Source organism: Haliotis cracherodii, unplaced genomic scaffold (assembly GCF_022045235.1).
Source record: "Haliotis cracherodii isolate W230 unplaced genomic scaffold, xgHalCrac1.p SCAF_14, whole genome shotgun sequence".
Taxonomy (NCBI): Eukaryota; Metazoa; Mollusca; class Gastropoda; order Lepetellida; family Haliotidae; genus Haliotis; species Haliotis cracherodii.
This window is the reverse complement of record NW_027266269.1, coordinates 1,080,259-1,105,521: the sequence shown is the minus strand read 5'-3', so window position 1 is coordinate 1,105,521 and position 25,263 is coordinate 1,080,259. Positions and strand designations below refer to the sequence as shown.

Sequence of the window (25,263 nt, the reverse complement as noted above, 5' to 3'; positions counted from 1 at the left end):
GAGAAAGTGAAGGGTTGAGTAGAGTAAGGGAAGCTGGTATGAGTAGTGAAGGTGAGGAAGAGAAAGTGAAGGGTTGTGTAGAGTAAGGAAAGGTGGTATGAGTAGGGAAGGCGGGGAAGAGAAAGTGAAGGGTTGAGTAGAGTAAGGAAAGGTGGTATGAGTAGGGAAGGCGGGGAAGAGAAAGTGAAGGGTTGAGTAGAGTAAGGGAAGGTGGTATGAGTAGGGAAGGCGGGGAAGAGAAAGTGAAGGGTTGTGTAGAGTAAGGAAAGGTGGTATGAGAAGGGAAGGCGGGGTGGAGAAAGTGAAGGGCTGATTAGAGTAAGGAAAGGTGGTATGAGTAGTGAAGGCGGCGAAGAGAAAGTGAAGGGTTGAGTAGAGTTAGGAAATGTGGTATGAGAAGGGAAGGCGAGGAAGAGAAAGTGAAGGGTTGAGTAGAGTAAGGGAAGGTGGTATGAGTAGGGAAGGCTGGGTGTAGAAAGTAATGTGGGATGAGCAGTGGAGGCGGGGTAGAGCAGAAGGGTTGATAAGCGTAAGTAAAGATGGTGTGAGCAGTGATGGCTGGTTGTTGCGATATATGTCTCTGAAGGGAAGCATTTCGTCATGACTACATGTATCTCAGGAAATGATAGACGGTGAAAAATTATTGCACTTTTACAGCGACGTGCCTGCGCGCGCTCGCGCGTGTGTGTGTGTGTGTGTGTGCCTGTGTGTGTGTGTGTGTGCCTGTGTGTGTGCCTGTGCCACTGTGTGTGTGTGTGTGTGTGTGTGTGTGTGTGTGTGTGTGTGTGTGTGTGTGTGTGTGTGTGTGTGTGTGTGTGTGTGTGTGTGTGTGTGTGTGTGACTGCTTGTACTAGTCCTGACTAATTGATAGTGCAAACTCACTGAGATACTGGTCATAACGCAGTTTAACATGAAAATCCCACTCAGAAACAGGGTACTGACTCCGACCATTCCTTGTTAAGCCCCTTTATGCCGAGCGCAAGACAGGGTAACAGCAAGTACCATCTTTTAACGTCTTTTGGTATGACGAGGACGGGGATCGAACCCCGGACCTTCCGCTCTACCACCACGGAGGCTGTCAGGAACTGTTAGACACTATGCGAATATTTGATTCATTCTTCAAACACTAGTAGATGACACAGTCTGTGTCACCTTGACATAATCACATCGGGATGTGCAACTGTGCGATAATGAAAATAAATGTCAACTCATCCAGTTTCACTCATAGGGACAATATGTACCGGAAATATTTTGTATTCAGAAGGGAGGGACGTTATCGTCGCGTGACTAAATTTAATGTAGAGAGGCAACAAAAACACCATACGCGAGACGTCAAGCTGCTTTTAGAAACATTTCAACTGGTTTAATACATGTACAGAAGTGGCTATTACCGGGGAAACCATGACTCACTCAACGCGTGACTGTGTTGTGCTTTTCAAGACTTCAGTGGGGTTGACTGTGTATCAATGTACAACATTTGCATTATGACATTGGTCATTGGTCAAGGCTGTAGTTCGTCCATACGTCCACATTTTCTTAAAACGTATGGATGATTCAAGGTGTGACGTGTTGATATATTGAACTCGGTATGAACAGGCGAAAGGTAAACAACAACAAAACCTTGTACAGAAATAAAATGTTTTTAGATTTGCTGGACATACATGAAACATACATATATACATATATTCACACATGTGTTGAGTGTTGAAAGTGAACAATTAGCACAGATTTGTACAGGAATAAACTTTGTATCACTTCCCACGGCCACATCACATGTTCTGAGAAATAACTCAACATCAATGTTGAATATGCATAAAAAGAATTGCAGTTATCAAAATGAAAGTAGGACTGTGCATCAGCGTCGATCAGATTAGATCCCTGTGAGATATCTACCGGTATTTGACTGCAGTCCTATATCATAGACTTGCCTACCGTTGTGTAGACGTATAAATGAATGTTCACGTAAATCTCATTCTCAAATCTTGTTGAGAGAAGTGTGGACACGCCTAAACTTCAAAGAGTTCAAAACTGTGCTGCCAGGCTTGTTACTAAATCCAAGAAGTTTGACCATATCACACCGATTCTACGGAACCTCCACTGGCTCTAAATCAATGAGAGAATCCAGTATAATGTGATGCTGATTGTGTTCAATGTGAGACACAATCAAAAACCAACTTATATCAGCGAGCTTCTTAAAGAGTACGTGCCTGGGAGATCTCTCAGATCAAGCTGCCAGTCCTACTCTCTGTGCCTGGTGTTAGAACGGCGACTTTGGAGGTCGGAGTTTCGCCAAAGTTGCCCCTGAGCAATAGAATAGGCTGCCATTGGATATATAACAAACATTGACAGTCCTACTTTGTTCCGATCAAGACTGAAAACCTATCTTTTTACAAAATCTTTCTTAGAGTATTGAGGCTTTGTGTTTTCCTAGCTATGTAATGTCTCTCTTTTTTTGTGTAGACTCAAATGATGCGCTTTTGAGCAGTTCTTCGAACTGGATACCAGCGCTTTATAAATTATGTAGTTATTATATAGTATTATACACTGAAGTTGTGACGGGTGTCTGGATATGCCACCTAAATTCCTTCCTTGAAATATCACCACATGCCGGTGTAGAAAGATCAGGTCTACAGGATCAACTCACACCATTTTTTCACACTGAACAATAACAAGGCAGGGTTATTTTAGATAACAGTGTAAAAGCAATACCAAATGCATGCCTTTGTAGACATACATGTTTACTAGCTTGTTATTTCTTTGGAGGCAAATAGTGTCAAACTTTTATAACCACAACTAGACAGTATGGTATGACATGCGATAAAAAACACTATTGGTCATCTGACCTCGTGCTTGGACATCAATACTCCAACGTGTGTCCCGCCTCATGCGTGCTCAAGCTTATATCATATTTTGTTCAGCTACTAAAGTGCTGTAGAGTTCAAAAGGATTCTGTCAAACACCCAACATAACTACTTGATAATATCCATGCTTCACGTAAGAGGTGACTAACGGCAGTTGGTGGTCAGGCTCGCCGACTGGGCCATATATGTCAGTGTATTCCAAGTGCGAAGATCAATGCTCATGATAGCAATCACTGGAATGTCTGTTCAAGATCCGATAATTCACAGACCGCTGTAATATAACTGAAATAGTGCTGAGTGCAGCGATAGACAACAAACAACAACTAAACTAAGTGTAACTGATTTTGTTCGGTGTAATATTTAATCAACTGCAAAATAATATGCAACTTAATAACGCACATTTACTGCAGGGATTTCACGAACTACGAAGCGCCTGGAACGGCACTGGCATTGTCACCCTTCAGATGTCAGTTGTCACTGTAAGACTTCTTTCAGTTGCTGGACGACTGTAGTCCATGTATTACCGACCAGTTTAACAACCTATGTACTTGTCCACAGTAAAACGCTCTGCTCGGTTTTACCCAATATTTGCTAGTTTTAAAATTCCGAATAAGTAACAACAATTTTCCCATTGTGAGGGGCCAACGACAATCTCTACCGAGAGAACACAAATTGTTTGATATGAGTACCACCATATCTTTAGATGTGAAACTATTCACCAAGAAAGGTTGTTGCATATACCAAAGGAGTATCCCAAATGATTGCTAAAATCCGCACACGATAAATAGTTCACGTTCAAATCTGAATAATCTGAAAACAAAACCCACTCAAATAAAACTTAATGTTAGGTAATCAATATCAGGGTGTATACAGAGAGAAAATAAATACATACATCCAAGTACCCACGGGGTTAGCCTCGGGTGACTTCCTTAATCTATGCTCAGACAAGTGATTCGGTATGGCGATCGTCTCTGCCGACACTCCCACGCTGGCTGTGCTGACTGATTCTGACAGGACTCTCATGCTGGTTGTGCTGGCTGATTCTGACAGGACTCTCATGTTGGTTGTGCTAGCTGATTCTGACATGACTCTCATGTTGGTTGTGCTGGCCATCTCTCTCATGTTGGTTGTGTTTGCTGATTCTGACAGGACTCTCATGTTGGTTGTGCTGGCTAATTTTGACAGGACTCTCACGCTGGTTGTGCTGGCTGATTCTGACAGGACTCTCATGTTGGTTGTGCTGGCTGATTCTGACAGGACTCTCATGTTGGTTGTGCTGGCTGAGTCTGACAGGATTCTCATGCTGGTTGTGCTGGCTGATTCTGACAGGACTCTCATGTTGGTTGTGCTGGCTGATTCTGACAGGATTCTCATGCTGGTTGTGCTGGCCATCTCTCTAATGTTGGTTGTGTTTGCTGATTCTGACATGACTCTCATGTTGGTTGTGCTGGCTGAGTCTGACAGGATTCTCATGCTGGTTGTGCTGGCTGATTCTGACAGGACTCTCATGTTGGTTGTGCTGGCTGATTCTGACAGGATTCTCATGCTGGTTGTGCTGGCCATCTCTCTCAGTGCTGCCCTATCACTTTCCTTTCCTCTACTTCTGAGGTGCACAGCGATTAACAGATTAAACACTATAGATAATATACCAACACGAATATAACACTGTAAACAATGAAGTAGCTAACGGGATGGGCCCTTCATCATTTTCAAAATATCTTTGGTCCTCAGCAGTGTAATATCGTCAATCTGTTTTTCCTCTTTCAAACTAAAAAGCCCTTAGTTGTCGTCATAAACTGAGTTCGGTACCCCTAAACTTTACTCCGAATTGTAAATTTGGTTGAGTTGTAAATTGCGACTCGAGCCTCGAGCAAACCGGCAAGCTAACGTTTGTCGATGTCCTGCACATATGATAGTATTACACAGTTATTTAATTGTCCTATGTCCCACATTTCCGGACACCATGTATATTTATATATATTATAAACTTATATATTGATAATCCATTATATGTATATGTGCATACGTTTACCATAACTATACCCGCCATACTTTAAGTATATACAGAGACAATGTCAGTAATTCTACTTATATATGAAACCATGACCACTTACGATCTAATCATTCAGGTACCTACTCTGCCATCAGCCATCTGCATCAGATTCTCAACACCCAACAATGATATTTTGTTGTAGACACAAATAAATGACACCTACCTACAGTCTGATGGATCACCCAATTGAAAGCAACTGCAATTGCATGTATCCATAGTCAGTCATTTTAGGTATCAACGTTATCTGAAACTTGTGAAGTTTAATAGAAAGTAGTAATAACAAATCGCTTATCTTGTAAATTGAGTAATTACGCGTGGAATCTATATGATAGTAATCACATTTTGACTTCAGTATTACTGCTCGGTGAACTGATATGCTCTTTGCGGCATGGCGAATCAATACAGCACGCAGCATATATTTGTTATTGATTTCCTGGTGATGGCCTACATGTTTATCTTCTGTCATGCATAATTGTAAACATTGTGGCTAAATATAACTCAATGTGGTGACCAATCGTGAACAACAGCATACCAGGAATATGGTTTGTTGGTGAAGGATGTAATAGTGGAAGAATGACAGTACTTAAAGGGATATCAAATTAGGTTTGTAAGAATAAATGGCGAGGTGGAGAAGGTGGTCTTTTTTATTCAGAAAAGTACTAACACGAGTCCTCTATACTGTCTAGTTCCATGAAGCAAAACATGAATGTAATCTAGTGAACATTTCGCACGTATACTTACTACCTATACATAATTTAAGAATATCGATGTACCTGCAGATTGAATCACAGTTTGAATACATTTGTTTGTGTTTAATTTCCGTGATGTTATTGAAGTGCCTTAATGACCTTAATGATGTACGCTGGTTCGATCAGTACCTACAGTTGTGTTCTGATGATTGTTTACCGTTGATAGTGTTTTCTGGTTTAGGATTCGTTATATTGACATTGCGGCATGTTAAGCGGTGAAATCAAACAATGTAACAATAGAATAAGAATGTTATGAGTATAAGGAGTAAATACAGTCAGGATTTCTGTCTTCCTCAACAGGCATCATATGAACACACAGATCTCTCTTCAAGCCATGCTGAGGACAGGCACAGCTCTGATATTCGGTGAGTACAATCTTTCAATACAGAATTGTGTTTCACACCGATGCTTTCAGTGAAAGCGCACCATGTGCCCTACAGTCACATACGTCGACATATACCAGGCTGTGATCGCGTGTGATGGATCACACGTGTGCTACTGAGAGTTGAATATTTGCTGTGTTCAGTTCTCACTTTGACCCGTGATCTAACAGATGTTTGGTCAAATGATGTTTGTTGACATGTGATACAGAGCAACGGTTTTAAAGTGGTTATCATTAACAAACCTTGAGAAGAACATGATAAAACTGTCAGTGGTAAAGTGGTATTCCTGGATCACCCTGTTGTGGATATGATGGAATGGCAATAAACCTGGTTGATAATATGTGATATTTGTAACAAACGTCATATTTGGGATCACACTTTTTTAGCAAAGTACAAAGTTGAGTCCCAGTCGGGATTTAAACCAACACTCCAAGTGTGAGGCTCCTAATCGTCAACACACCAAATCAGCGATCTAACCCATTCAGCTACTGAAGCTTTAAAGTCCGTCAACTTGTAGCACAGATTACGTACTTTGTGCAACCCTCTGACAAGTGTAAATTGGCACGACTCCCACATACCTTTGCTATCCGAAATATAACGTTTCTTTCCTTTGGCCACTTTCTAAAAGGCATTGTGTATTTAATATGTGAAGTTATTTACAATGTAGAGTAAGTGATATACACATACAATAAAATCTTAGTATAATGAACTATCATGCTGTATATTGATCACTATAATCACAATAGTTAAAGCAAAGTTCACATTTATGTAAAGATAACGAGTTTACATCACTTATTTGTTGTAAGAATGTGATAAGAATGAAGATGTATTCATGATACGGTCATTCCAGTAAGTAATGGTTGCCTGAATGTAAGCAAAGAACAGGCTAGTTATACGCTATATTTGTACACATAATATTAAGGAAACATGCACGTTGGCATATTTTATACACGTTCAGTTCTTCCTAGTTTCCTTCATGTGTATTTCTGACAGTTTCAGCAATACTGACTCATGCAGTCACAGCATGCGAGTGGGGCAAATATGGGGAGAATTGTGACAAACGCTGCCCCCCAAACTGTCAAGTTAACCCACAGAGGTACCTCACACACTGTAACAAGGAAACAGGAGAGTGCTCCGATGGCTGCATCCCCGGATGGTATGCTGCTCAATGTGACCAACCTTGTAGCAAGAACTGTCTGGACAACGTGTGCAGTCATCAGAATGGACAGTGTACGAAGGGATGCAGTGGAAACCAAACAGGGGATTTCTGTGAGGTCACTGAAGGTGTGGGATGTTGAAAGGTTTCACCTTGTTAAATCGTTAACGTCTCTTCGTCAGGTGTATCTGGGCATTTTTATAGCCACCTATTCTAAGTTGACGGATTACAACAAAAATAAATCTGATTTTCATGAAATGATTTCTCAGTGTTGCAAATTGCAAGAATAATATATACATTTTCTATAACCCATCGTGTTAGAAATATGTTTGTGGTTTCTTTTAGTCTAAAAAGTCTGAATTATATATTATCTCATTTATTTGCTCTTGTGTAACGCCTCACTCAGCAATATCCCAGCCATATTAGGTCTTATCGCACATTCGATCCCAAATGCATGTTGTATATTCCTGAATGAGTACTGAATTTCAGTACATCCACACGTGTATTATGTAACACATATAAAAGTTTAACAGTGGTTTCATTGTTACATATTTGTCAGCCATCAGAACATAGTATTAAATCGAACACATACATCAATTAGTATATTAATAATTATACAATATGAGTACATCAAGACACCATTGGAATCTAGCATTAAGAACAACATACTACAAGGAAAACCGTCATTATCACATAAAATATATTAATAAGGTGATGTAATTGCAACGTTTATTTCGACAGTATCAAGAAGGACAAACGTCAAGATGACAACGGATGAAAGAACAGGACTGTCAATGGCACACGTCGCAGTGATCATCACAATGTACCCTGTGGCAATTATTGTTAACATCGTCGTCACCGTCGTCATAAAACGTCGACGCCAGACAGACAACAGGTAAGTAAAACAACATTTCATACAATCTTCTTGAAAGCGTGACTTTCATTTCTAAGATAGTACATGTGTAAGCTTAAGCAACGCCTACACGGTTTGTATGTTTTACTGGCAGTGAATATACGAGTCATGATAACATGTTATTGTTACTGTCGAGAATGGTGACGGTGGGGTTCTAATACATGAACTCAGTTCTACTACACGTCGCAAAACAGGTTATTTGGAATTATCACGTACTCGAAGCGACAAGTGAAAATTTGAACAAAGCCAATAATACAAGCAATATATTAAACATAGCTTAAATACCCTCTATTTTTTAAGTGAAACAGTAAATATAATTGTTATTTTACATATGTATGACAACAATTGTTCCTTTGTAAAGTGGACATGAATGATATCTTGCCAGAATTGCTGTTGTTGTTGTTTTCCTAAAGACCTGTTCTTATTATAGGTTTAACTTTACCTATCTTACAATACACGTCTGAATAACATCAATGTCACGAGATGGTAAAACAATTCGAGTTTGTTGAAAGGTGGATGGGACAGTCCTGATTCCTTACAATAAACTTACTGATTGTGACCTTTACATCAGTGGACGTATAGTGTACTTGCTATCCACTCGATGACCATGATTGTGTCTATCTAATTACTCTCAGAACTAATGATATGTTCTTATTAATTGCAGAAGAAAGTCAACCGGGAGGCCAACAGGTAATGTAGCAAATGACATTAGAGGGTTAGATATCTTCACACATGGTAACTGCCACTTGGAAAGTGACCCTGGGAAACACCACCATTTTGATTCCCAACTCTGCATCCCACCCTCTGGAAACTGATCCCAAAACCTTTCGTAAACACCAGGCATCATCACTATTTGAAATTGACACTGAAATATATTAGTAGTTGGACTCGTACAGTGGCCTGCTTTTAGTGTGCTTAGTTTAGTAGGACATTATGCTTGTGGGTTGTTGTGTCTTTAGTCGATTTTGTTCGCGATGGCAGCAGTAGGCCTCAACTTACATCCAGCACGTACATGTATATTTACAACTCTAGAACTGTACTCAATACTAGTATGTCATTGTCCCACAGTGCTTGATGGAGGCTGTGTTTATGCAACACAACAACAATCATAGTTAGCAAGATGCATTTCTGTTATCTCCTTGAGTGGCTGATGTACAGAGAAGGGTCAGGTTGGCGGTTGATGTTAGTTGTATCTCTTGGTCCTCGTTGTAACCTACTACAGTGTAAAGGTCCGGGATATAATTGATCTTCAGCAACTCATGCTTGTCGGAACGGTGATCAGCATCGCTGTCTTAAAGAGGTGCATACCGTCATTCCCCATTCGCGGAGATTGATGCTCATTTTGTCAGTCACTAGATTGTCTGTTCCAGTCTCAATTGTGCAACATCATTTACCCCGGGGAAAACCCTCGTCCTCAGGGTCAGTCTATTCTGGAAAAAGAGATTGACAAAGAACATTACACATAAAACAAACAAAAATATATGTCAGAATCAATGCTAGTATACATTAACACTTTTATTGATTCAAAACACTATAATCCTCGTTGAATTGAGCCTATTAACATATTCCAACGTTTCATTATTTGGACATTACCAAATCTGACGCATCAGCAACAAATATTTAAAGGTGATGCATATCCCTACTTTGACGTTTCGGTATTGGTTCTAACATCGTTATCAAGCAAATGATATAAAACACAGCAAGTGGTATGGTTGACAAGTATACGCATCAATAAAAGTTCCTGTGGCACCAATATGTCAAACAAGCAGAGTTTGGTTTTCAATATTGTAGTACACTGTAGTATTGAATGAAGCCACAAAAACGCAACTGCTACAGAAAAGTGACAAGTTGACTTGTATGCAAGCCAAATGCATTTCACCTTCCAAGAATGGGTATAAAAACATGTCCGTTAACGGGATTCCATATGCATTGTTTAGCATCGTGCTGACAACAACCACTCAGAAAAACAACAAAATTACGCAATTATTCAAAAATACGAAATGCCACGCCTTTCCGAAAATGAGCGTCTGCGAGCCATTTGTATGCTTGGAGCAGGATGTAGTCAACGTGATGTTGCAAGACAATTTAACGTCTACAGAAACACCATTTGGTGTTGATGGCAACTTTGGCAACAGACGAATGCAGTCAGAGACCATCCTCGGAGAGGCCACGCATAACCAATAATCGACAAGACAACTGGATTCGAACAACACACCTTTAAAATCGATTCCAGCCAGCAACAGTGACTGCAAGAAGCATCCCTGGCCTTTGACGAATATCTTCACAAACCTTACGTCGTCGCCTCAGATGTGCAGGAATATTGCCATTTTGACAGGAAACCACCATCAAGGACGTCTATGCTGGACGGCCATGCAGTGGGGACAAGTTCTATTTACTGACAAGTCTCGTTTTCAATTCAGCCACAGCGATGGATGGATTCGAGTGTAACGACGTCGAGGTGAACGTTACGTCAATCATTGTGTCATGGAAGAAAATCGGTTCGGGGACGGCAGCGTTATGGTATGGGGTGGGATTACAGCAAGAGAGAGGACCCGTTTGATAGTGGTAGAAGGAAATCTAAATGGACGAAGAGATCATCGGCCCTGTTGTTCTACCGTTTTTTGCGTCATTATGGCCCGGCCTCATATTGATCGACTTGTCCAGGATTCTTTTCAACAAAACAACGCGAATGTCATCAACTGGCCGGCTCGCTCCCCTGATCTCTCACCAATCAAGCACATGTGTGATGAGATGGATCGGCGCCTTCGACGTCAACCTTCGTGTTCCACAGACACTCAAGGAACTTCGAAACTTGCTCCAGCAGATGTGGTCAGATATCCCACAGGACTTTGTGCGACACCTGGTTCATTCCATGAGACGAAGATGTGTTCCTTGCATCGCAACTAAAGGTGGACACACACGCTATTGATTTGTAAATTGACATTTTGGCATGTTTGGCAAATTAAACCATTTGAACACTTACAGGAGTCTTTTATATGTTGTCAACCGAAATTGTTTCAAATTTGGTAAAAAACTTTGGATTAAATCTTATTCAATGTCACAGGAACTTTTGTTGTTCAGTATATATATATCGGGGAAGTCAGTGACATAAACAAAGAATGAAGCCAGTATTATTAACCACAGGATTATGGCTGATTGGGGTCTTTGATGAGTTGATGGTACACCGGGGATACGTAAAAGACTTGGTCACGGTTGATTGACGGTTTGAGTCTTTTGATCTTGATGGCTTGTTGTAGGTTTCTGATTTTGAAGTCTTTAAAGTTGGTGGTGAGGACTTTGACTTTATCCCACTTAATGCTGAGGCTTGAGTTGTCACGGATGTGGTCTGATAGAGCTGATTTAGAGTTATCTTTGGAGACTGAGCTTTGATGTTCTTTAATTCGGGTTTTGAAAGGCCTAGATGTTTTTCCTATGTAAGCTTGTCAAAAATTGCAATTAATGTGGTACACTGCTCCTGATCGTTCTTGCTTGTGTCTGGATGGTGGTTTCCCTGTGGCTTTTATTGTTTTCTGACTGATATGACTTATCTTGAAAACTCAGATGTGGGCCTGTTTCTTTAAGAGTCCCTGGATTTTGTGGCTAGCCGTTCCAAAGTAGAGGAGGCTGATCACAAAGGGTGCAGACTGTTGACAGGGAGATTTATGAGATTTCTTGGTAATGTTCTGTATCGTCTGATGTATTAGTTGCTCAGGGTAGAGGTTATACTGTGTAAGTGGTTAGATGCAGCTTCGTAGAACAGATGTTGGGAGCTCGTCCTGCAAGGGTTGAACAAATTCCTTTTGTGATTTTACGTCGCTCTATGTTGTAACAAAGAATTTGTTCATCCATAACTTCTTATCCTTGCTAAATCATTCAGTCATCACAGTCGTAGCAGTTGCATTAAGTATGTTTTCAACTACCATGAACACAAACTCGCAAAAAGAACGGAACACTAAAAAACTCTTTAGTTTCACCAAGATCAGTAATGGTGCTCTCGTGTCACTAGATCTTCTGGTTCATCGATCACTTGATTGTCTGGTTTGTTTACAGGATGACGTCGCATGGCAGAGGCACTGCTGTGTTGCGTCAGAAAACACATACTTACTTTTGTTATGCAATTCGTATGGAATGACGGGTTCTACCGGTAGGGCAGGACATCCTCACCCTTTTTGCGAACATCTGGTGTCATCACTGATTTTCAGTGGTTCATTCACACAATTTCAACATCTATTCGCCCTTTGCGCCAAATTGAATCTGTTTTAACAGAAAATCTAGGCGCATTGATATCTTCCATTGTCAATTGATGTTATTTTGATGAGCCTACCCACTGACTCAGCACAATCTGGAAACCTTTTTTTCTCTAATTCCACTGAATCACAAAATAGGTTACGTTAAATTTTAAAATTATTTTTAGAGTAACTTCCTAATAATATTATCGCATGTTATGCCCTTATGTGATTTTCCTCCTTTTTTTCCAGCTGGTACTGACCCTGAGAACCCTGAAGACGAGGCTTTACTGCGAAGTAGGTAACCATAACAACAGAGTGATGTTGTAACAATGACATAATATGTATTCACACATGTATTTCGTAACATTGTGGAGGGAAAACTAACATCAATAGAATTTGACTTGACTTTCACCTTGTCAATGCCTAATGAAAGTTTACCTTCAGTACTGTAGTTGTTAAATGAGGATTAGATATATCGCGGCACTAAAAACGACAACTTTTGAACTTCCCATTTTACTCCGATCTTTCGTCAAAATCATCGACTGTCATAATTCGCCACCGGTTGTAACGTGTTCCCTATTTGTTTATTATTATCATACAGCTATTACTGGAAACGGCGACAGAGACGAATTGTGCGTTGCTGAAAAGGCAGGGAATTCGAGTCAAGAAGAAGGCACTTATAAACAAGACAGTACTGGAGTTAAGAGAAGGAAGACTGACACGAGCAACATATGTCAGGGACAGGAGGGCGCGGAATGTGCAGCGGATCTTACAGTGTCTACACATGACCTTCAACACATGGCAGCAGCTGATATGAAAGAAACCCAAGCTACCTTCACCAACATCACAACAGGTGACTCTATTTAAATATATAACTTGTAGTTTTCTGATGTTTTGCTCTGACCTCTTAAAGCTAGGCATCATAAAGACTCCCGTGTTGTACAAGGTGTCATATGTATTTAAGGGGGTCATTTTTATGTCATACTTCGTTGTATATTAGCCGTGCTTGTGATGTCGAGGTGTTAACATAAAACATTTGTCTTAACTGACTGATTGTTAAAACATGTATTACAATATATACTCACTGCCAAAACAAATACGAATACCATAGATGTTCGTTTATATGTGAAGACTTACTCATATTCAAGAGGTATTAGACTGGTTCGATTCTCAAACGAACACATTGGTATCTTGTGTGAACCGATGCTCATGAACACATGACATGTAACGTCCTGCCTCATGCAGGATTAACATAGAAAGTTTGGAAATCACGTGCAGAATATAGTGATGAATATAAAAACACGTTGTGGTAAGATTTGACTGTTAGTTTTGTCATTGATTGGTACACATTTGACACAGCTTTTAATAACTTACGTACGCATCTTTTATGTTCGCGTTTCTTTTTGCGGTGAGTATACCTGGTGATTAGGTAGTAACATTGACTTTTCCAGGGCAAACTATCAGAGAGGACGCTAATGTGAGGACCTGCGAGATCACCACAGAGGGACGTCACACTCTTAATGTAAACGCCCCGTGTGCATCTACTATGAATGTTGCGGAACGTGTTCACGGAGATGTTGGATGCAATAAAGGTAAATAACATTAAATGTACAAACAAATGATGCATACACTTTCGGCGCATAAGCTCCATAAAACTCAATACCTCAAGCATAGACATATTTCTTGGTTCAACCGAGGAAGGACATACAGTATTTGAGGTATTCGATTCAAAAGCGCCACAAAATTCTGAAAAAGAAAAAATATTTATTGTGGGGTCCATTCCATTGATAAAAGGCAAGTGAGACCGCCTTATTTGTGTCATAAACACTATCCACGAAACTGTATGACAATAGCGATGTCCTCAACGTTCTAACAGTCAACTTTCCCTTTATGTCTGACAAATATTCCTTTCGCTCCAGGGTTTGGTGTTTACATTTCACAACTGTTGAGGTGCAATAGAACATACTCTTTCTTTCAAGATTTCAAAGAGCATCATACGACTCTTGCTCAGAATGAGTTTAATCAAAGTTTCAACATTCAAGCCTTTTTCTAGAAATGTTATTGTAGACCTTGCGAGGACATTTCTAAATTTGACGAATCGGCAACAAATATTACATCTGATGTTATTTCTTATTTTGCCTTGAATCATATGTGCTCTCAGTCTTTTGGATAAATTATTTGAATCTTTACTATGTACCTTTTGAGATAGCCAATCCGAGCAGAACTTCTGACTCATAGGGATAGAGTAATACATATGCATGGATGGCAGGACAATTGGTTGTCTACTTTTTTTGCCTAAATGTCCTATCCCACGTTAGCTGAAATGAAATCACGATGTATCTGAATATTTAATTCCGCGGGAACACAAGGAGACACATTGATGTCATGGGAGTACAAACTCTGCTGACATTGATAATTTCTTTATGTGTTCTTGGCTTCAAAATCAAAGCATTAGCGTTACTGTAATCAGGAGAGTAACATGTTACAATGCTAATGATTATATCCCTATTGTTCTGCGCAAGCAAACAATCAATAGCTTTCAATTTGACAGTATGCTTTGAGATATCTTCGACCACCACTGGTGGAGCGCGGGTGGCACAAACGTCTGAGGCGCGATAATTTGCAATGTAGCGTTGAGTCCCTTGGGCACGGCAGAAACCTATGATTTATGTTACGGTTCAATACAACATTAAACCAAACTCCCTAACTCACTTACACTTGCATAAATATATGTCCTTCGAACTGGCACACTTCTGTGATGCTCGTGGGCTTTAAACAAAAAGGCTGACATCTTAGACTTCGGTCGTTCCTCCGCCATCAAACCTACATGATGTGACAAATGAAATACTGCTCACATCAGCATTAAACTCAAATTACTCACTCACCCTTTCTCAATTGCTGAATACATGCTTTTACAAAATAAATCAACACAAGTCATTTGCTATATGTCTGTGTCAAATGTAAAGGTCACTTCCAGATAACTTGAAATATTAGTTTAACACCAGTTATTTGTTACAACTAGAAATGACAATGCATGCAATTAGCAAAGGTGAAGGATTACTCAGTAATTATAAGTTATTGTGACATCAATCAGAAGTAAATGTGAATTGTTTTGAGGGTGTAACAATTACAGCTCTTTGTGTTTTATTTGAATGTTTGTTAACGCCTCAATCGTCAATGTTCCAGCTATTTGACAGTTGCGTGTAAATAATAATAAACCGGAAGTGATGACATTGAACCAACATAAAATTGCTTTTAGGGCAACTATCGAAGTTGTAGTATTTGTATTGTGCATTCATTGGGGAGGCAGAAGTTTTTATACCTTTGTTCTTGAGGTAGATATTGGAATTGAACTTTGTCATTCAACCGGGACTGCTGAGAACTTTGGCATATTGTTAGCTGCAAGGAACATACTTTCTCATTTGAAAACTGTACAGCTTCAGATGTACTTATTGAAACCAGAAAAAAATGTTACAAAATCGGTAATGATTATTTCTTGTGTTTGGGGTGGCTTGAGGTATTGCACCTCAGGATTTCGATGAGGTCCTCTTCCTCCACACTTGGTAAAGCCAGACGGTACATGAGGCATGGTTGTGTCATGAATGTTTTGGGCAATTGAGAATTTCGACGGCAATATGTCCTTGCATAAATGTGATCGTAATTCAGGCAGACAGGCATTCCACATTCATAATAAGTATCTCTCGACATTGAGTAAGGACTTGTAATGTCAGTGCTATTGACATTTAGGTGAAGTGTCCAGGGATAGGTGTCCAGTTTGGTTGAGACAGTCACAGATCTTTGTTTAAAATACTAAGGAACAATTTGATACGATCGATCTCTTGACTTAACTATGCGAAACCTAATACATATCAGAAAAGGTAAGGTCGTGGAGTGGGTTCCCAATGTTTTTTTACCACACTCACTCAGTGACTTAAGCCTTACATGTAAATGTTGTACTAGCCTGTGACTCCCCATATGAATGAGCCTACACCAGTAGCTGAATGCTTTTGACATGGGATGATACTGCAAAGGGGTTTGTGGGTTTTGTTGCAAAACATATTTGTGATTTTAACCACGAGAGTTTGAGAGTGAAAAAGTGCCAAACTATTTGTAGTTATTCACAGGTTCTATCTGTTTCCCTTTAAAGTCTAATTTTTCATAACGTTTCAGTGGTTCAGAATTCAATAAGCTTTGTTAGGATTGATATCCATTCCTGTAGAATTACAACTCTTCTACAATGACAATTGTCTTCTTACATTGTTTGTTGTAAGTGTAACAAATACATTTATGTAATTCGCAATAACTATTATATGACTATGTTGATAACTAGGCCACGGAGTGACGTGTATGTATCATGTTCATTTTTACGTTAATAATTGTAGCCATTTAAATGGGAATTCAATCAATACTATGAAACAGTGTAGGCAAAAGAATGTTCCTTTTCACAAGGAATTTACATGAATCATGTTTTTATTTGTACATGTATTTTTTTCAGGAAATGTACATTACAACAGCAATGATCAAACGAAAAGTGAGTGCAAAGGTGTCATGAAGAGAGGTAAGATTTATATATATAGTTATATAAATATATATAATTCAAAGCTATAGGGACGTGAATTACATAGACGTGATCTTGAAACAAATATATACTATAAACTAACATATACAAAACAATATGCTTATATGCATATTCCCACCCGAGTCATAAAAAAATGAGCATTCAACATAATTTAGCAAGGCATATCGGCATGCTTGGGTAAAATATATCTGCAAGCAACCAACGGCTTGCAGGACTTACCATATTTACAATTCCGTGGATACCAGCTTCAACTTGTGGAAAATGGAAGAAAGAATGCTACAACCACAGACAGAAAGACACTGCTTAAAGTATGTGTTAAGACAATAAATAAACAGTATCAGTCTTGCCTACGTACAAACGCACGACCCCAAAATCCGGATTTTGTTCATAACATTTAGACAAAACTATCCAATTAAAACTGCTGATATTAAACTGATTCAAGGATCAAAAGTAAAGACCAAAACTTTAAAGAAAATATTAACACTCGCCAAATTCGACTCATTTAAATCAACGGAATTAAGTGTATCAAAATGAAAAAGATAAAATTGTGGAACTTGTGAATATATAGTTGAAAATTCATGCACACAATATGATGAAGGAAACAACTAGCTATATAGTTCATGTACGCTACATTACACAAACGGGGGGTTTGAGGGACAGAATGTGCCTCCATAAACAAAAGATAAATATAAATTGTCAATGCCAAAGAATAACTAATCTAGATTATCCGCCGAAAGAGTCGATTTGGCGTACAGGGCAACCAGATGTTGAAAGCATATGAATGGACCACAGAAAATCAGTGATAGCACCAGGGTAACAACGTCCTGCCTTACCGGTAGCACCCGCCAATTCACACAATGTACGTAATCTAAGTATTTATTGCCTGAGGCCGCACGCCATGAGACAGCGAAAAAACGTCCTCTTGTGCATTTACATCAACAAATACGCAGCCGACCAGGAAAAACGATCTAAGATATCCCTTTTCTTAAAATGAATGCTGCTGGTGCCATGCAGAGTAAAGTGGAAATCTAAACACATAAACATCATTGAAACGTCATGAACCCCTTTAAATAGATAAGCAATCGATGTGATTAATATTTGCATTTATTGTGAAAGTTACCATTGTCATAGTCATTGTAAAGCCGCTGATGTGACGTTATGACTACGCCGCGTCACAATATTTGTGCATGTGCTTTCGTTCGTTAAATGCGCTTTGAAATACATGTGTTACAATTAAAACGGTATCTGACGGCATTGAGTGTGACTGATTTACAACTCACTCAATCTTCGTTATATGAATTTCTCATTGAGAAAAGATGTTGTTATAAGTGTGGCGTATGAATACATCATTCGCAGCTCTGAATGGTCTCTCAATGAGGCGCACCCTGGAAATAAAGTTCGCAGCTTTCTCCAAGATTATCTATAAGAAACGATAAGATGCCGATTCTAAAATTCATTCCACAGAACATGTAGCTTCAAATACGGTCAGGTGTAGGTGATCAGGTGAGGGTAGCCCGCGAGACGATCGACTCATCTCGTCATGTTGGCTGTGTGATAATATCATGCGAGTCAGCATGTTGTTTATCTGTTATAAAATTGGTTGTAATTACCGTTAAGCTACACCATTTGTTCATTTTCGGAGCACAAACGATTAACGGCAAAATATTGCAACGGTTGACATGAGGACGACATTACTAACGACTGTCCACTTGATCAAAGGGCGCTACTCGCGTTTATAGCACTAAGTGCATGGTCGTAATTAGACGCGGCGATGACTGTTAGTCTGTTGTAACGATCTTTTGACATAATGTTTTGTTGATTACTGAAGCTCTGAATGACTCCACGACACTCACACTACGACAAAAATGCAAAGTGAAAGTCAGTACACTATCTTTGTTTCAAACCTATTTGTTCGCGAGTTCTGCTGTAGGCAACTGCAAAAAACACGGACTTGACTTATTCAAGTAAAACATGTCAATAATAGAGTTTCGAGATGCGTGCATAGTGTTTCTATGCCTCTCTGGTGTTGTGAAAAAGTCAGTTGTGTCGATCGGGAGTTCATACAAACCATTATGTTATTTATCTGTTGTGAAATCGGTGGTAATTACCGTTCAATTTAGGAACACGATATTACTGACGACTGTCCACTTGGTCCAAGGGCGTTACTCGCATTAAAGGCACGTGGTACTAGGTCGTAAGTAGAGTCGGTGATGACTGTTGGTCTGTTGTGAGGATTTTTTGACATAATGTTTTGATTTTTCTGATGCCCTGAACTTTAATAATTCCACGACACCCGCACGTGGACAATGCAAAGTGAGAGTCAGTACCCTATCTTTACTTCAAACGTAATTGTTTCTATGTATCTCTGGTGTTTTGTGAAAGACAGTAGTGTCGATCGGAAGCCTAGGGGTTGAATGTACCGTGCAGATTATGATTACCTTGTCTATCTATTTTGTTTTCTGAATGTCTTCATATTGTCTTCCAGGTATGCTGGAGTGGGAGATCCAGAAGACAGAAGAATTGTTTGAAGAGACTGCTATCTACAATAAAGTCCAAGAACGTTTAGAGAACTTTAGATATGTGACAATATCTGGAGCTTCAGGGGACGGAAAGACGTCAATGGCGCTGATGTTGGGGTCAGAATACCAGAAGAAAGGATATGAACTATATTTTGTCAACAACATTTCAGAATTCGAGTTATGTAGTGAAAGACAAGGTAAATTTCTGTGTTTCATATTTGATGACATATTTGGAACAGTAGGAATATCAACGGATTCACCTCACCTCAGACGGATTTTAGATATTCTCAACTCTTACCTTGAGCAGGTGGCATCTAACTTTTCTAAACCATTCCAATCTAATGGAAAGCTTAACTCGCATTCAGCTCATAGAGAGAAAAACATGGGAAACGTTCGTGTCATATTTACCACAAAATCATACAATCTTGAGCTTGGAAAATTACACTTTGGAGAAAATGAGTGTGTGTTTTTCAAAGGAGATTCGGTCATTGATCTTACACAGACTGAGTGTCGCTACACAGTCCAAGAAAAGAAACGGATGTTTATAAAACATAAAACTTATAACAGTAACAGTAGTTATTTTGATTTAGACAAAATATGTGGCATTGAGGATCAACTGTTTGGCTACCCGCTCACATGCAAACTGTTCTTCAGTTTTCCAAAATCACATGATCAATATGAATGTTTTTTTACGGCACCTTTAACCTATCTGAGGGCAGAACTGGAATATCTGCTAAAAAAAAGGAATAACACGTCAGCAGCACTGATCCTGATGTTGCTTTGTGAAGGTAACCTGAACCTTTGCCATCTGGAATCAGGCAGTCAATCTCTGGAGAAACATCTCTCCACAGTTTCAAGTGTAGTTAGTGGTGTTGGCCGTGCAGAGATTATCAGTTGCGTGAAGGGATTTTTCGGTACATTTTTTACCAAAGCAGACATTACCAGTTTTTCACACCCAGCAATCTATGATGCCTGTGCCTTTGTCTATTGCAAAATCAATTGTGCTTTTGTATTACAACACTGCAGCATACACTTCCTGTACGAACGTGTTCAGGCCCAATCAGTACCTGCATGCGAGGCTGATGAGGATAGACATGTCATCTATGTATCAGATGCCTACAATGACATCATTGCTTCAAGACTGGCAGGGGCTGTGAGGGAGGGGAACTATCGGATGTCTATCATGCATCCTATTTTGGAAAGACAGGATGTAGTGGATACGATCCTTGCTGAACTCAAACCCTTCCTGACTGATACATCAGTGACAGATGAGCATGGCAACAACATGTTTCATTATGCCTGCTACTCGGGAAATATATACCTTGTGCGTCAACTCATTCCTTTTTGTGACATCAACAGTAAAGGAGCAGAGGGTTTCACACCAACAATAATATCCGTGCTGCATGGACGGGAGGATTTACTTAAACTGCTTGTGTCAAAGGGAGCTGATCTCACACTGTCTGATGACCACAATGACAATGTACTTCACCTGGCATGTCGAGGTGGAAATAGGTCCATTGTAGAACATCTACTGCCATTGTTTGACATTAATAGTCGGGGACAACATGGCCGTACAGCAGTGATGAGGGCAGCTCTCTATGGAAAGAAGGATGTTGTTGACTTGCTTGTGTCAAAGGAAGCTGATATCACACTGACTGATGACTACAACAACAGTGTTCTTCAGCTGGCATGTAAAGGTGGAAATAGGTCCATTGTAGAACATCTACTGCCATTATTTGACATTAATAATCGGGGACAACATGGCAGGACAGCAGTGATGAGGGCAGCTCTCTTCGCAAAAATGGATATTTTCGACCTGCTTGTGTCAAAAGGAGCTGATCTCACACTGACTGATGACTACAATGACACTGTACTTCATCTGGCATGTCAAGGTGGAAACAGGTCCATTTTAGAACATGTACTGACATTATTTGACATCAATAGTCGGGGACAGTATGACAGAACAGCGTTAATGGTTGCAGCTATGTGTGCAAAGAAGGATGTTGTTGACTTGCTGGTGTCAAAAGGAGCTGATCTCACACTGACTTCTGACTACAACGACACTGTGCTTCATCTGGCATGTGGAGGTGGAAATAGGTCCATTGTAGAACAGCTACTGCAATTATTTGACATTAATAGTCGGGGACAGTATGACAGAACAGCGTTAATGGTTGCAGCTATGTGTGCAAAGAAGGATGTTGTCGACTTGCTGGTGTCAAAAGGAGCTGATCTCACACTGACTGATGACTACAACGACACTGTACTTCATCTGGCATGTGGAGGTGGAAATAGGTCCATTGTAGAACAGCTACTGCAATTATTTGACATCAATAGTCGGGGACAACATGGCCAGACAGCAGTGATGATGGCGGCTCTCTATGCAAAGAAGGATGTTTTCGACCTGCTTGTGTCAAAAGGAGCTGATCTCACACTGACTGATGACTACAACGACACTGTACTTCATCTGGCATGTGGAGGTGGAAATAGGTCCATTGTAGAACAGCTACTGCAATTAGTTGACATTAATAGTCGGGGACAACATGGCCAGACAGCAGTGATGATGGCGGCTCTCTATGCAAAGAAAGATGTTTTCGACCTGCTTGTGTCAAAAGGAGCTGATCTCACACTGACTGATGACTACAATGACACTGTACTTCATCTGGCATGTCAAGGTGGAAACAGGTCCATTTTAGAAAATGTACTGACATTATTTGACATCAATAGTCGGGGACAGTATGACAGAACAGCGTTAATGGTTGCAGCTATGTGTGCAAAGAAGGATGTTGTCGACTTGCTGGTGTCAAAAGGAGCTGATCTCACACTGACTGATGACTACAACGACACTGTACTTCATCTGGCATGTGGAGTTGGAAATAGGTCCATTGTAGAACAGCTACTGCAATTATTTGACATCAATAGTCGGGGACAACATGGCCAGACAGCAGAGATGATGGCGGCTCTCTATGCAAAGAAGGATGTTTTCGACCTTCTTGTGTCAAAAGGAGCTGATCTCACACTGACTGATGACTACAACGACACTGTACTTCATCTGGCATGTGGAGGTGGAAATAGGTCCATTGTAGAACAGCTACTGCAATTATTTGACATTAATAGTCGGGGACAACATGGCCAGACAGCAGTGATGATGGCGGCTCTCTATGCAAAGAAAGATGTTTTCGACCTGCTTGTGTCAAAAGGAGCTGATCTCACACTGACTGATGACTACAATGACACTGTACTTCACCTGGCATGTAAATGTGGAAATATTCTCATTGTAGAACATCTACTGCCAATGTGTGACATCAACTGTCGGGGATACAAAGGTTGGACACCAGTTATGAAAGGAGTTTACAGTGGGAAAAAAGATACACTAGATCTCCTCCTGTCAAAAGGAGCTAACCCATCACTCACTAGTTACGATAATGATACTTTACTCCATGCAGCCAGTAGAGGTGGAAACATTGACATTGTTAGACATGTTATAGGTGACTTTAATATCAACACACGAGGAGGGAATGGTCACACGCCACTGATGCTAGCTGTGTGTGGAGGTCACACTGATGTAGTTAACTTCCTGGTGGACCATGGTGCTGACGTCCACATGGTGGACAATGATGGAGATAGTCTCCTCCATCTGGCTTGTGAGAAAGGAAACTTGAAGATGGTGAAGCATGTCATGTCATATTCTGATATTAACCTGAGAGATAACTTTGGTTGGACACCGTTGGCAATGGCAGCTGTGGAGGGGAAATTTGCTGTTTTTAAATATCTTAAAGGCCTAGGAGCAGATGTGACACTGACAGACAGGGCAGGAGATGATGTTTATACTCTGGCTCTTCAGGGAGGATGCAGGGAAATCATCAAGGAGTTAGGACGAGAGGAACATTCTTGCAAGAGCATCACACCATGGAATCAGCTGATGAATTCACTGGTGACATCACAAATGTTCTACTTAAATACACATTCTCAACAAAGGCCTGATCTTGTTCAGAGAGACCAATATGGAGACAGTTTACTACATCTGGCCTGTCGAGGAGGCAACATACAGTGTGTGGAGTATCTGCTCCCATCCTATGACGTCAATGTCCGAGGTCGGTATAACTGGACACCGGCGATGATGGCGGCTGTGTGTGGACATGAGGATGTCTTCCAGCTACTGGTGTTTCACAAGGCAGATCTGTCTCTGGTCTCAAACACAGGAGAGGGTATTACCACCCTGGCTCGTCGGGGCAAAAACGACGACATTCTCAAGTATTTATTGGAGAAGTCTTGAAATACACGTAATGAAGCTTGTTTGCAAGTAGTAGTGCCCTCGACTCTAATTCCTAGATAATACTTGTGTTTGAATGTTATTTTGATTGATTTATTCACTCTTGTAATAACATTTGGTTTGGTCCCTTTTTCTAAAATATATTAAAGACAATATCCGATCTATTATGTTTTGAACGTTGTCCTGAGTGAATCCACAGTTTCACTGAGTTATTTTTACCCCTAACAGTCATTCATAGACAATACCTAGCTGTATGTAAGAGTTCACCTACATGCATGTGTACTAACAGGGAAAAGTTACTGTGCTTCTTTTAAAGTGGTGAAGATGTTATGCTATAGAAAATAACAGCACACTATTAAGTCATCCGTCTCATCAATGTTTTATCACGACAAATTCATAGACAAAACCCATACCTCATAAAATGAGAAAGAGCGACACGCCCTTGACAGAATCCACATAAATATAATTTGCGCTCACTTTTTCTAAAATATATTAGAGACAGTATCAGATCTGTTATGTCTCGAGTGAATCACTGAGATATTTTTTCCCCTTAACAGTCATTCATGGACAATACCTAGCTGTAAGTAAGAGTTCACCTACATGTATGTGTACTAATGGGGAAAAGTAACTGTGCTTCATATAAAGTGGTGTAGATGTTATGCTTTTGAAAATAACAGCACACTATTAAGTCATCCGTCTGATCAATGTTTTATGATGACAAATTCATTGACAAAATCCATACCTGGTAACACGAGTCAGAGCGACACGCCCTCAACAGAATCCACATAAATATCATTTGCGTTGATACAGAGGAGGCAGCGGCGGCGCGTTAAAGACCCGATGATTTAAAACAACCTTGGGAAATTCTGTCCTAAATGTCAACCAAAGATTGGCCCAACTAAGCTGGGCCCAGTGTTGCAGAGGTCTGCAGAAACAGACGGCCATGACAGTGTCAATAGTTCACCGTCTCAAAAAGTATGTTACAACACGTGCAATATGTGGACCGGCACTCTCCTGCTGCACCGTGGCGTTACGTCCCTGTTTTTGCACAAGTGGTAGAACATAATGATGTCGTCCCGGTAGCGTACGCTGTTCCAATTGGCAGTAATACTGATGAGTTGCGTTCCCCCATGAGTTGTGATGCGTGGACATCCCATTAAACTTGCACACCTAAACTAATGATATTGAGCAAAGCAAGCGTCGCTAGCACATTCACCTGGACGAATGTAGACCCGAGTACGACCATCAGAGACGTTCATATGACACCTGGACTCACTTGAGAACAGTATACTGTCCTTTCGGACGTAAGGAAGCAACATTGGGCGCATCGCTGGGACGTCGGGAGCGGATGTTGTGCTCCCTCAGTCGGTTGGGAACGGTTTGAGCTGTTAATCTGGCAGTTTGGTATCGATTACGTAGATGCACCAACCGAATACGGTTGCCTTGTTGACGTGAGGTCACACTTGAAAGACCTTCATTTACAGATAACAAAAGTATGTCATGAGCACCTAATAGCATTGTGTGCTGTTCACATTTGAAGACAACAACAGT

The 25,263-nt window shown here is 40.3% G+C and overlaps 1 protein-coding gene across 1 annotated transcript in view; it reads left to right on the top strand.

Annotated features, from left to right (window-relative positions):
• The window catches only part of LOC139460952 (serine/threonine-protein phosphatase 6 regulatory ankyrin repeat subunit B-like), a 30,957-nt gene extending 6,000 nt beyond the window's left edge, over nucleotides 1-24,957 (top strand). The window contains exons 2-8 of the mRNA XM_071242427.1: nucleotides 5,964-6,028; nucleotides 7,046-7,330; nucleotides 7,944-8,097; nucleotides 8,780-8,805; nucleotides 12,594-12,638; nucleotides 16,840-16,902; nucleotides 19,409-24,957. Of these exons, the coding sequence (XP_071098528.1) occupies nucleotides 5,971-6,028; nucleotides 7,046-7,330; nucleotides 7,944-8,097; nucleotides 8,780-8,805; nucleotides 12,594-12,638; nucleotides 16,840-16,902; nucleotides 19,409-23,715 (4,938 nt within the window). The 5' untranslated portion in view covers nucleotides 5,964-5,970 and the 3' untranslated portion in view covers nucleotides 23,716-24,957. The remainder of the gene's footprint in view (nucleotides 1-5,963; nucleotides 6,029-7,045; nucleotides 7,331-7,943; nucleotides 8,098-8,779; nucleotides 8,806-12,593; nucleotides 12,639-16,839; nucleotides 16,903-19,408) is intronic.
• The last annotated feature ends 306 nt before the right edge of the window (nucleotides 24,958-25,263 follow it).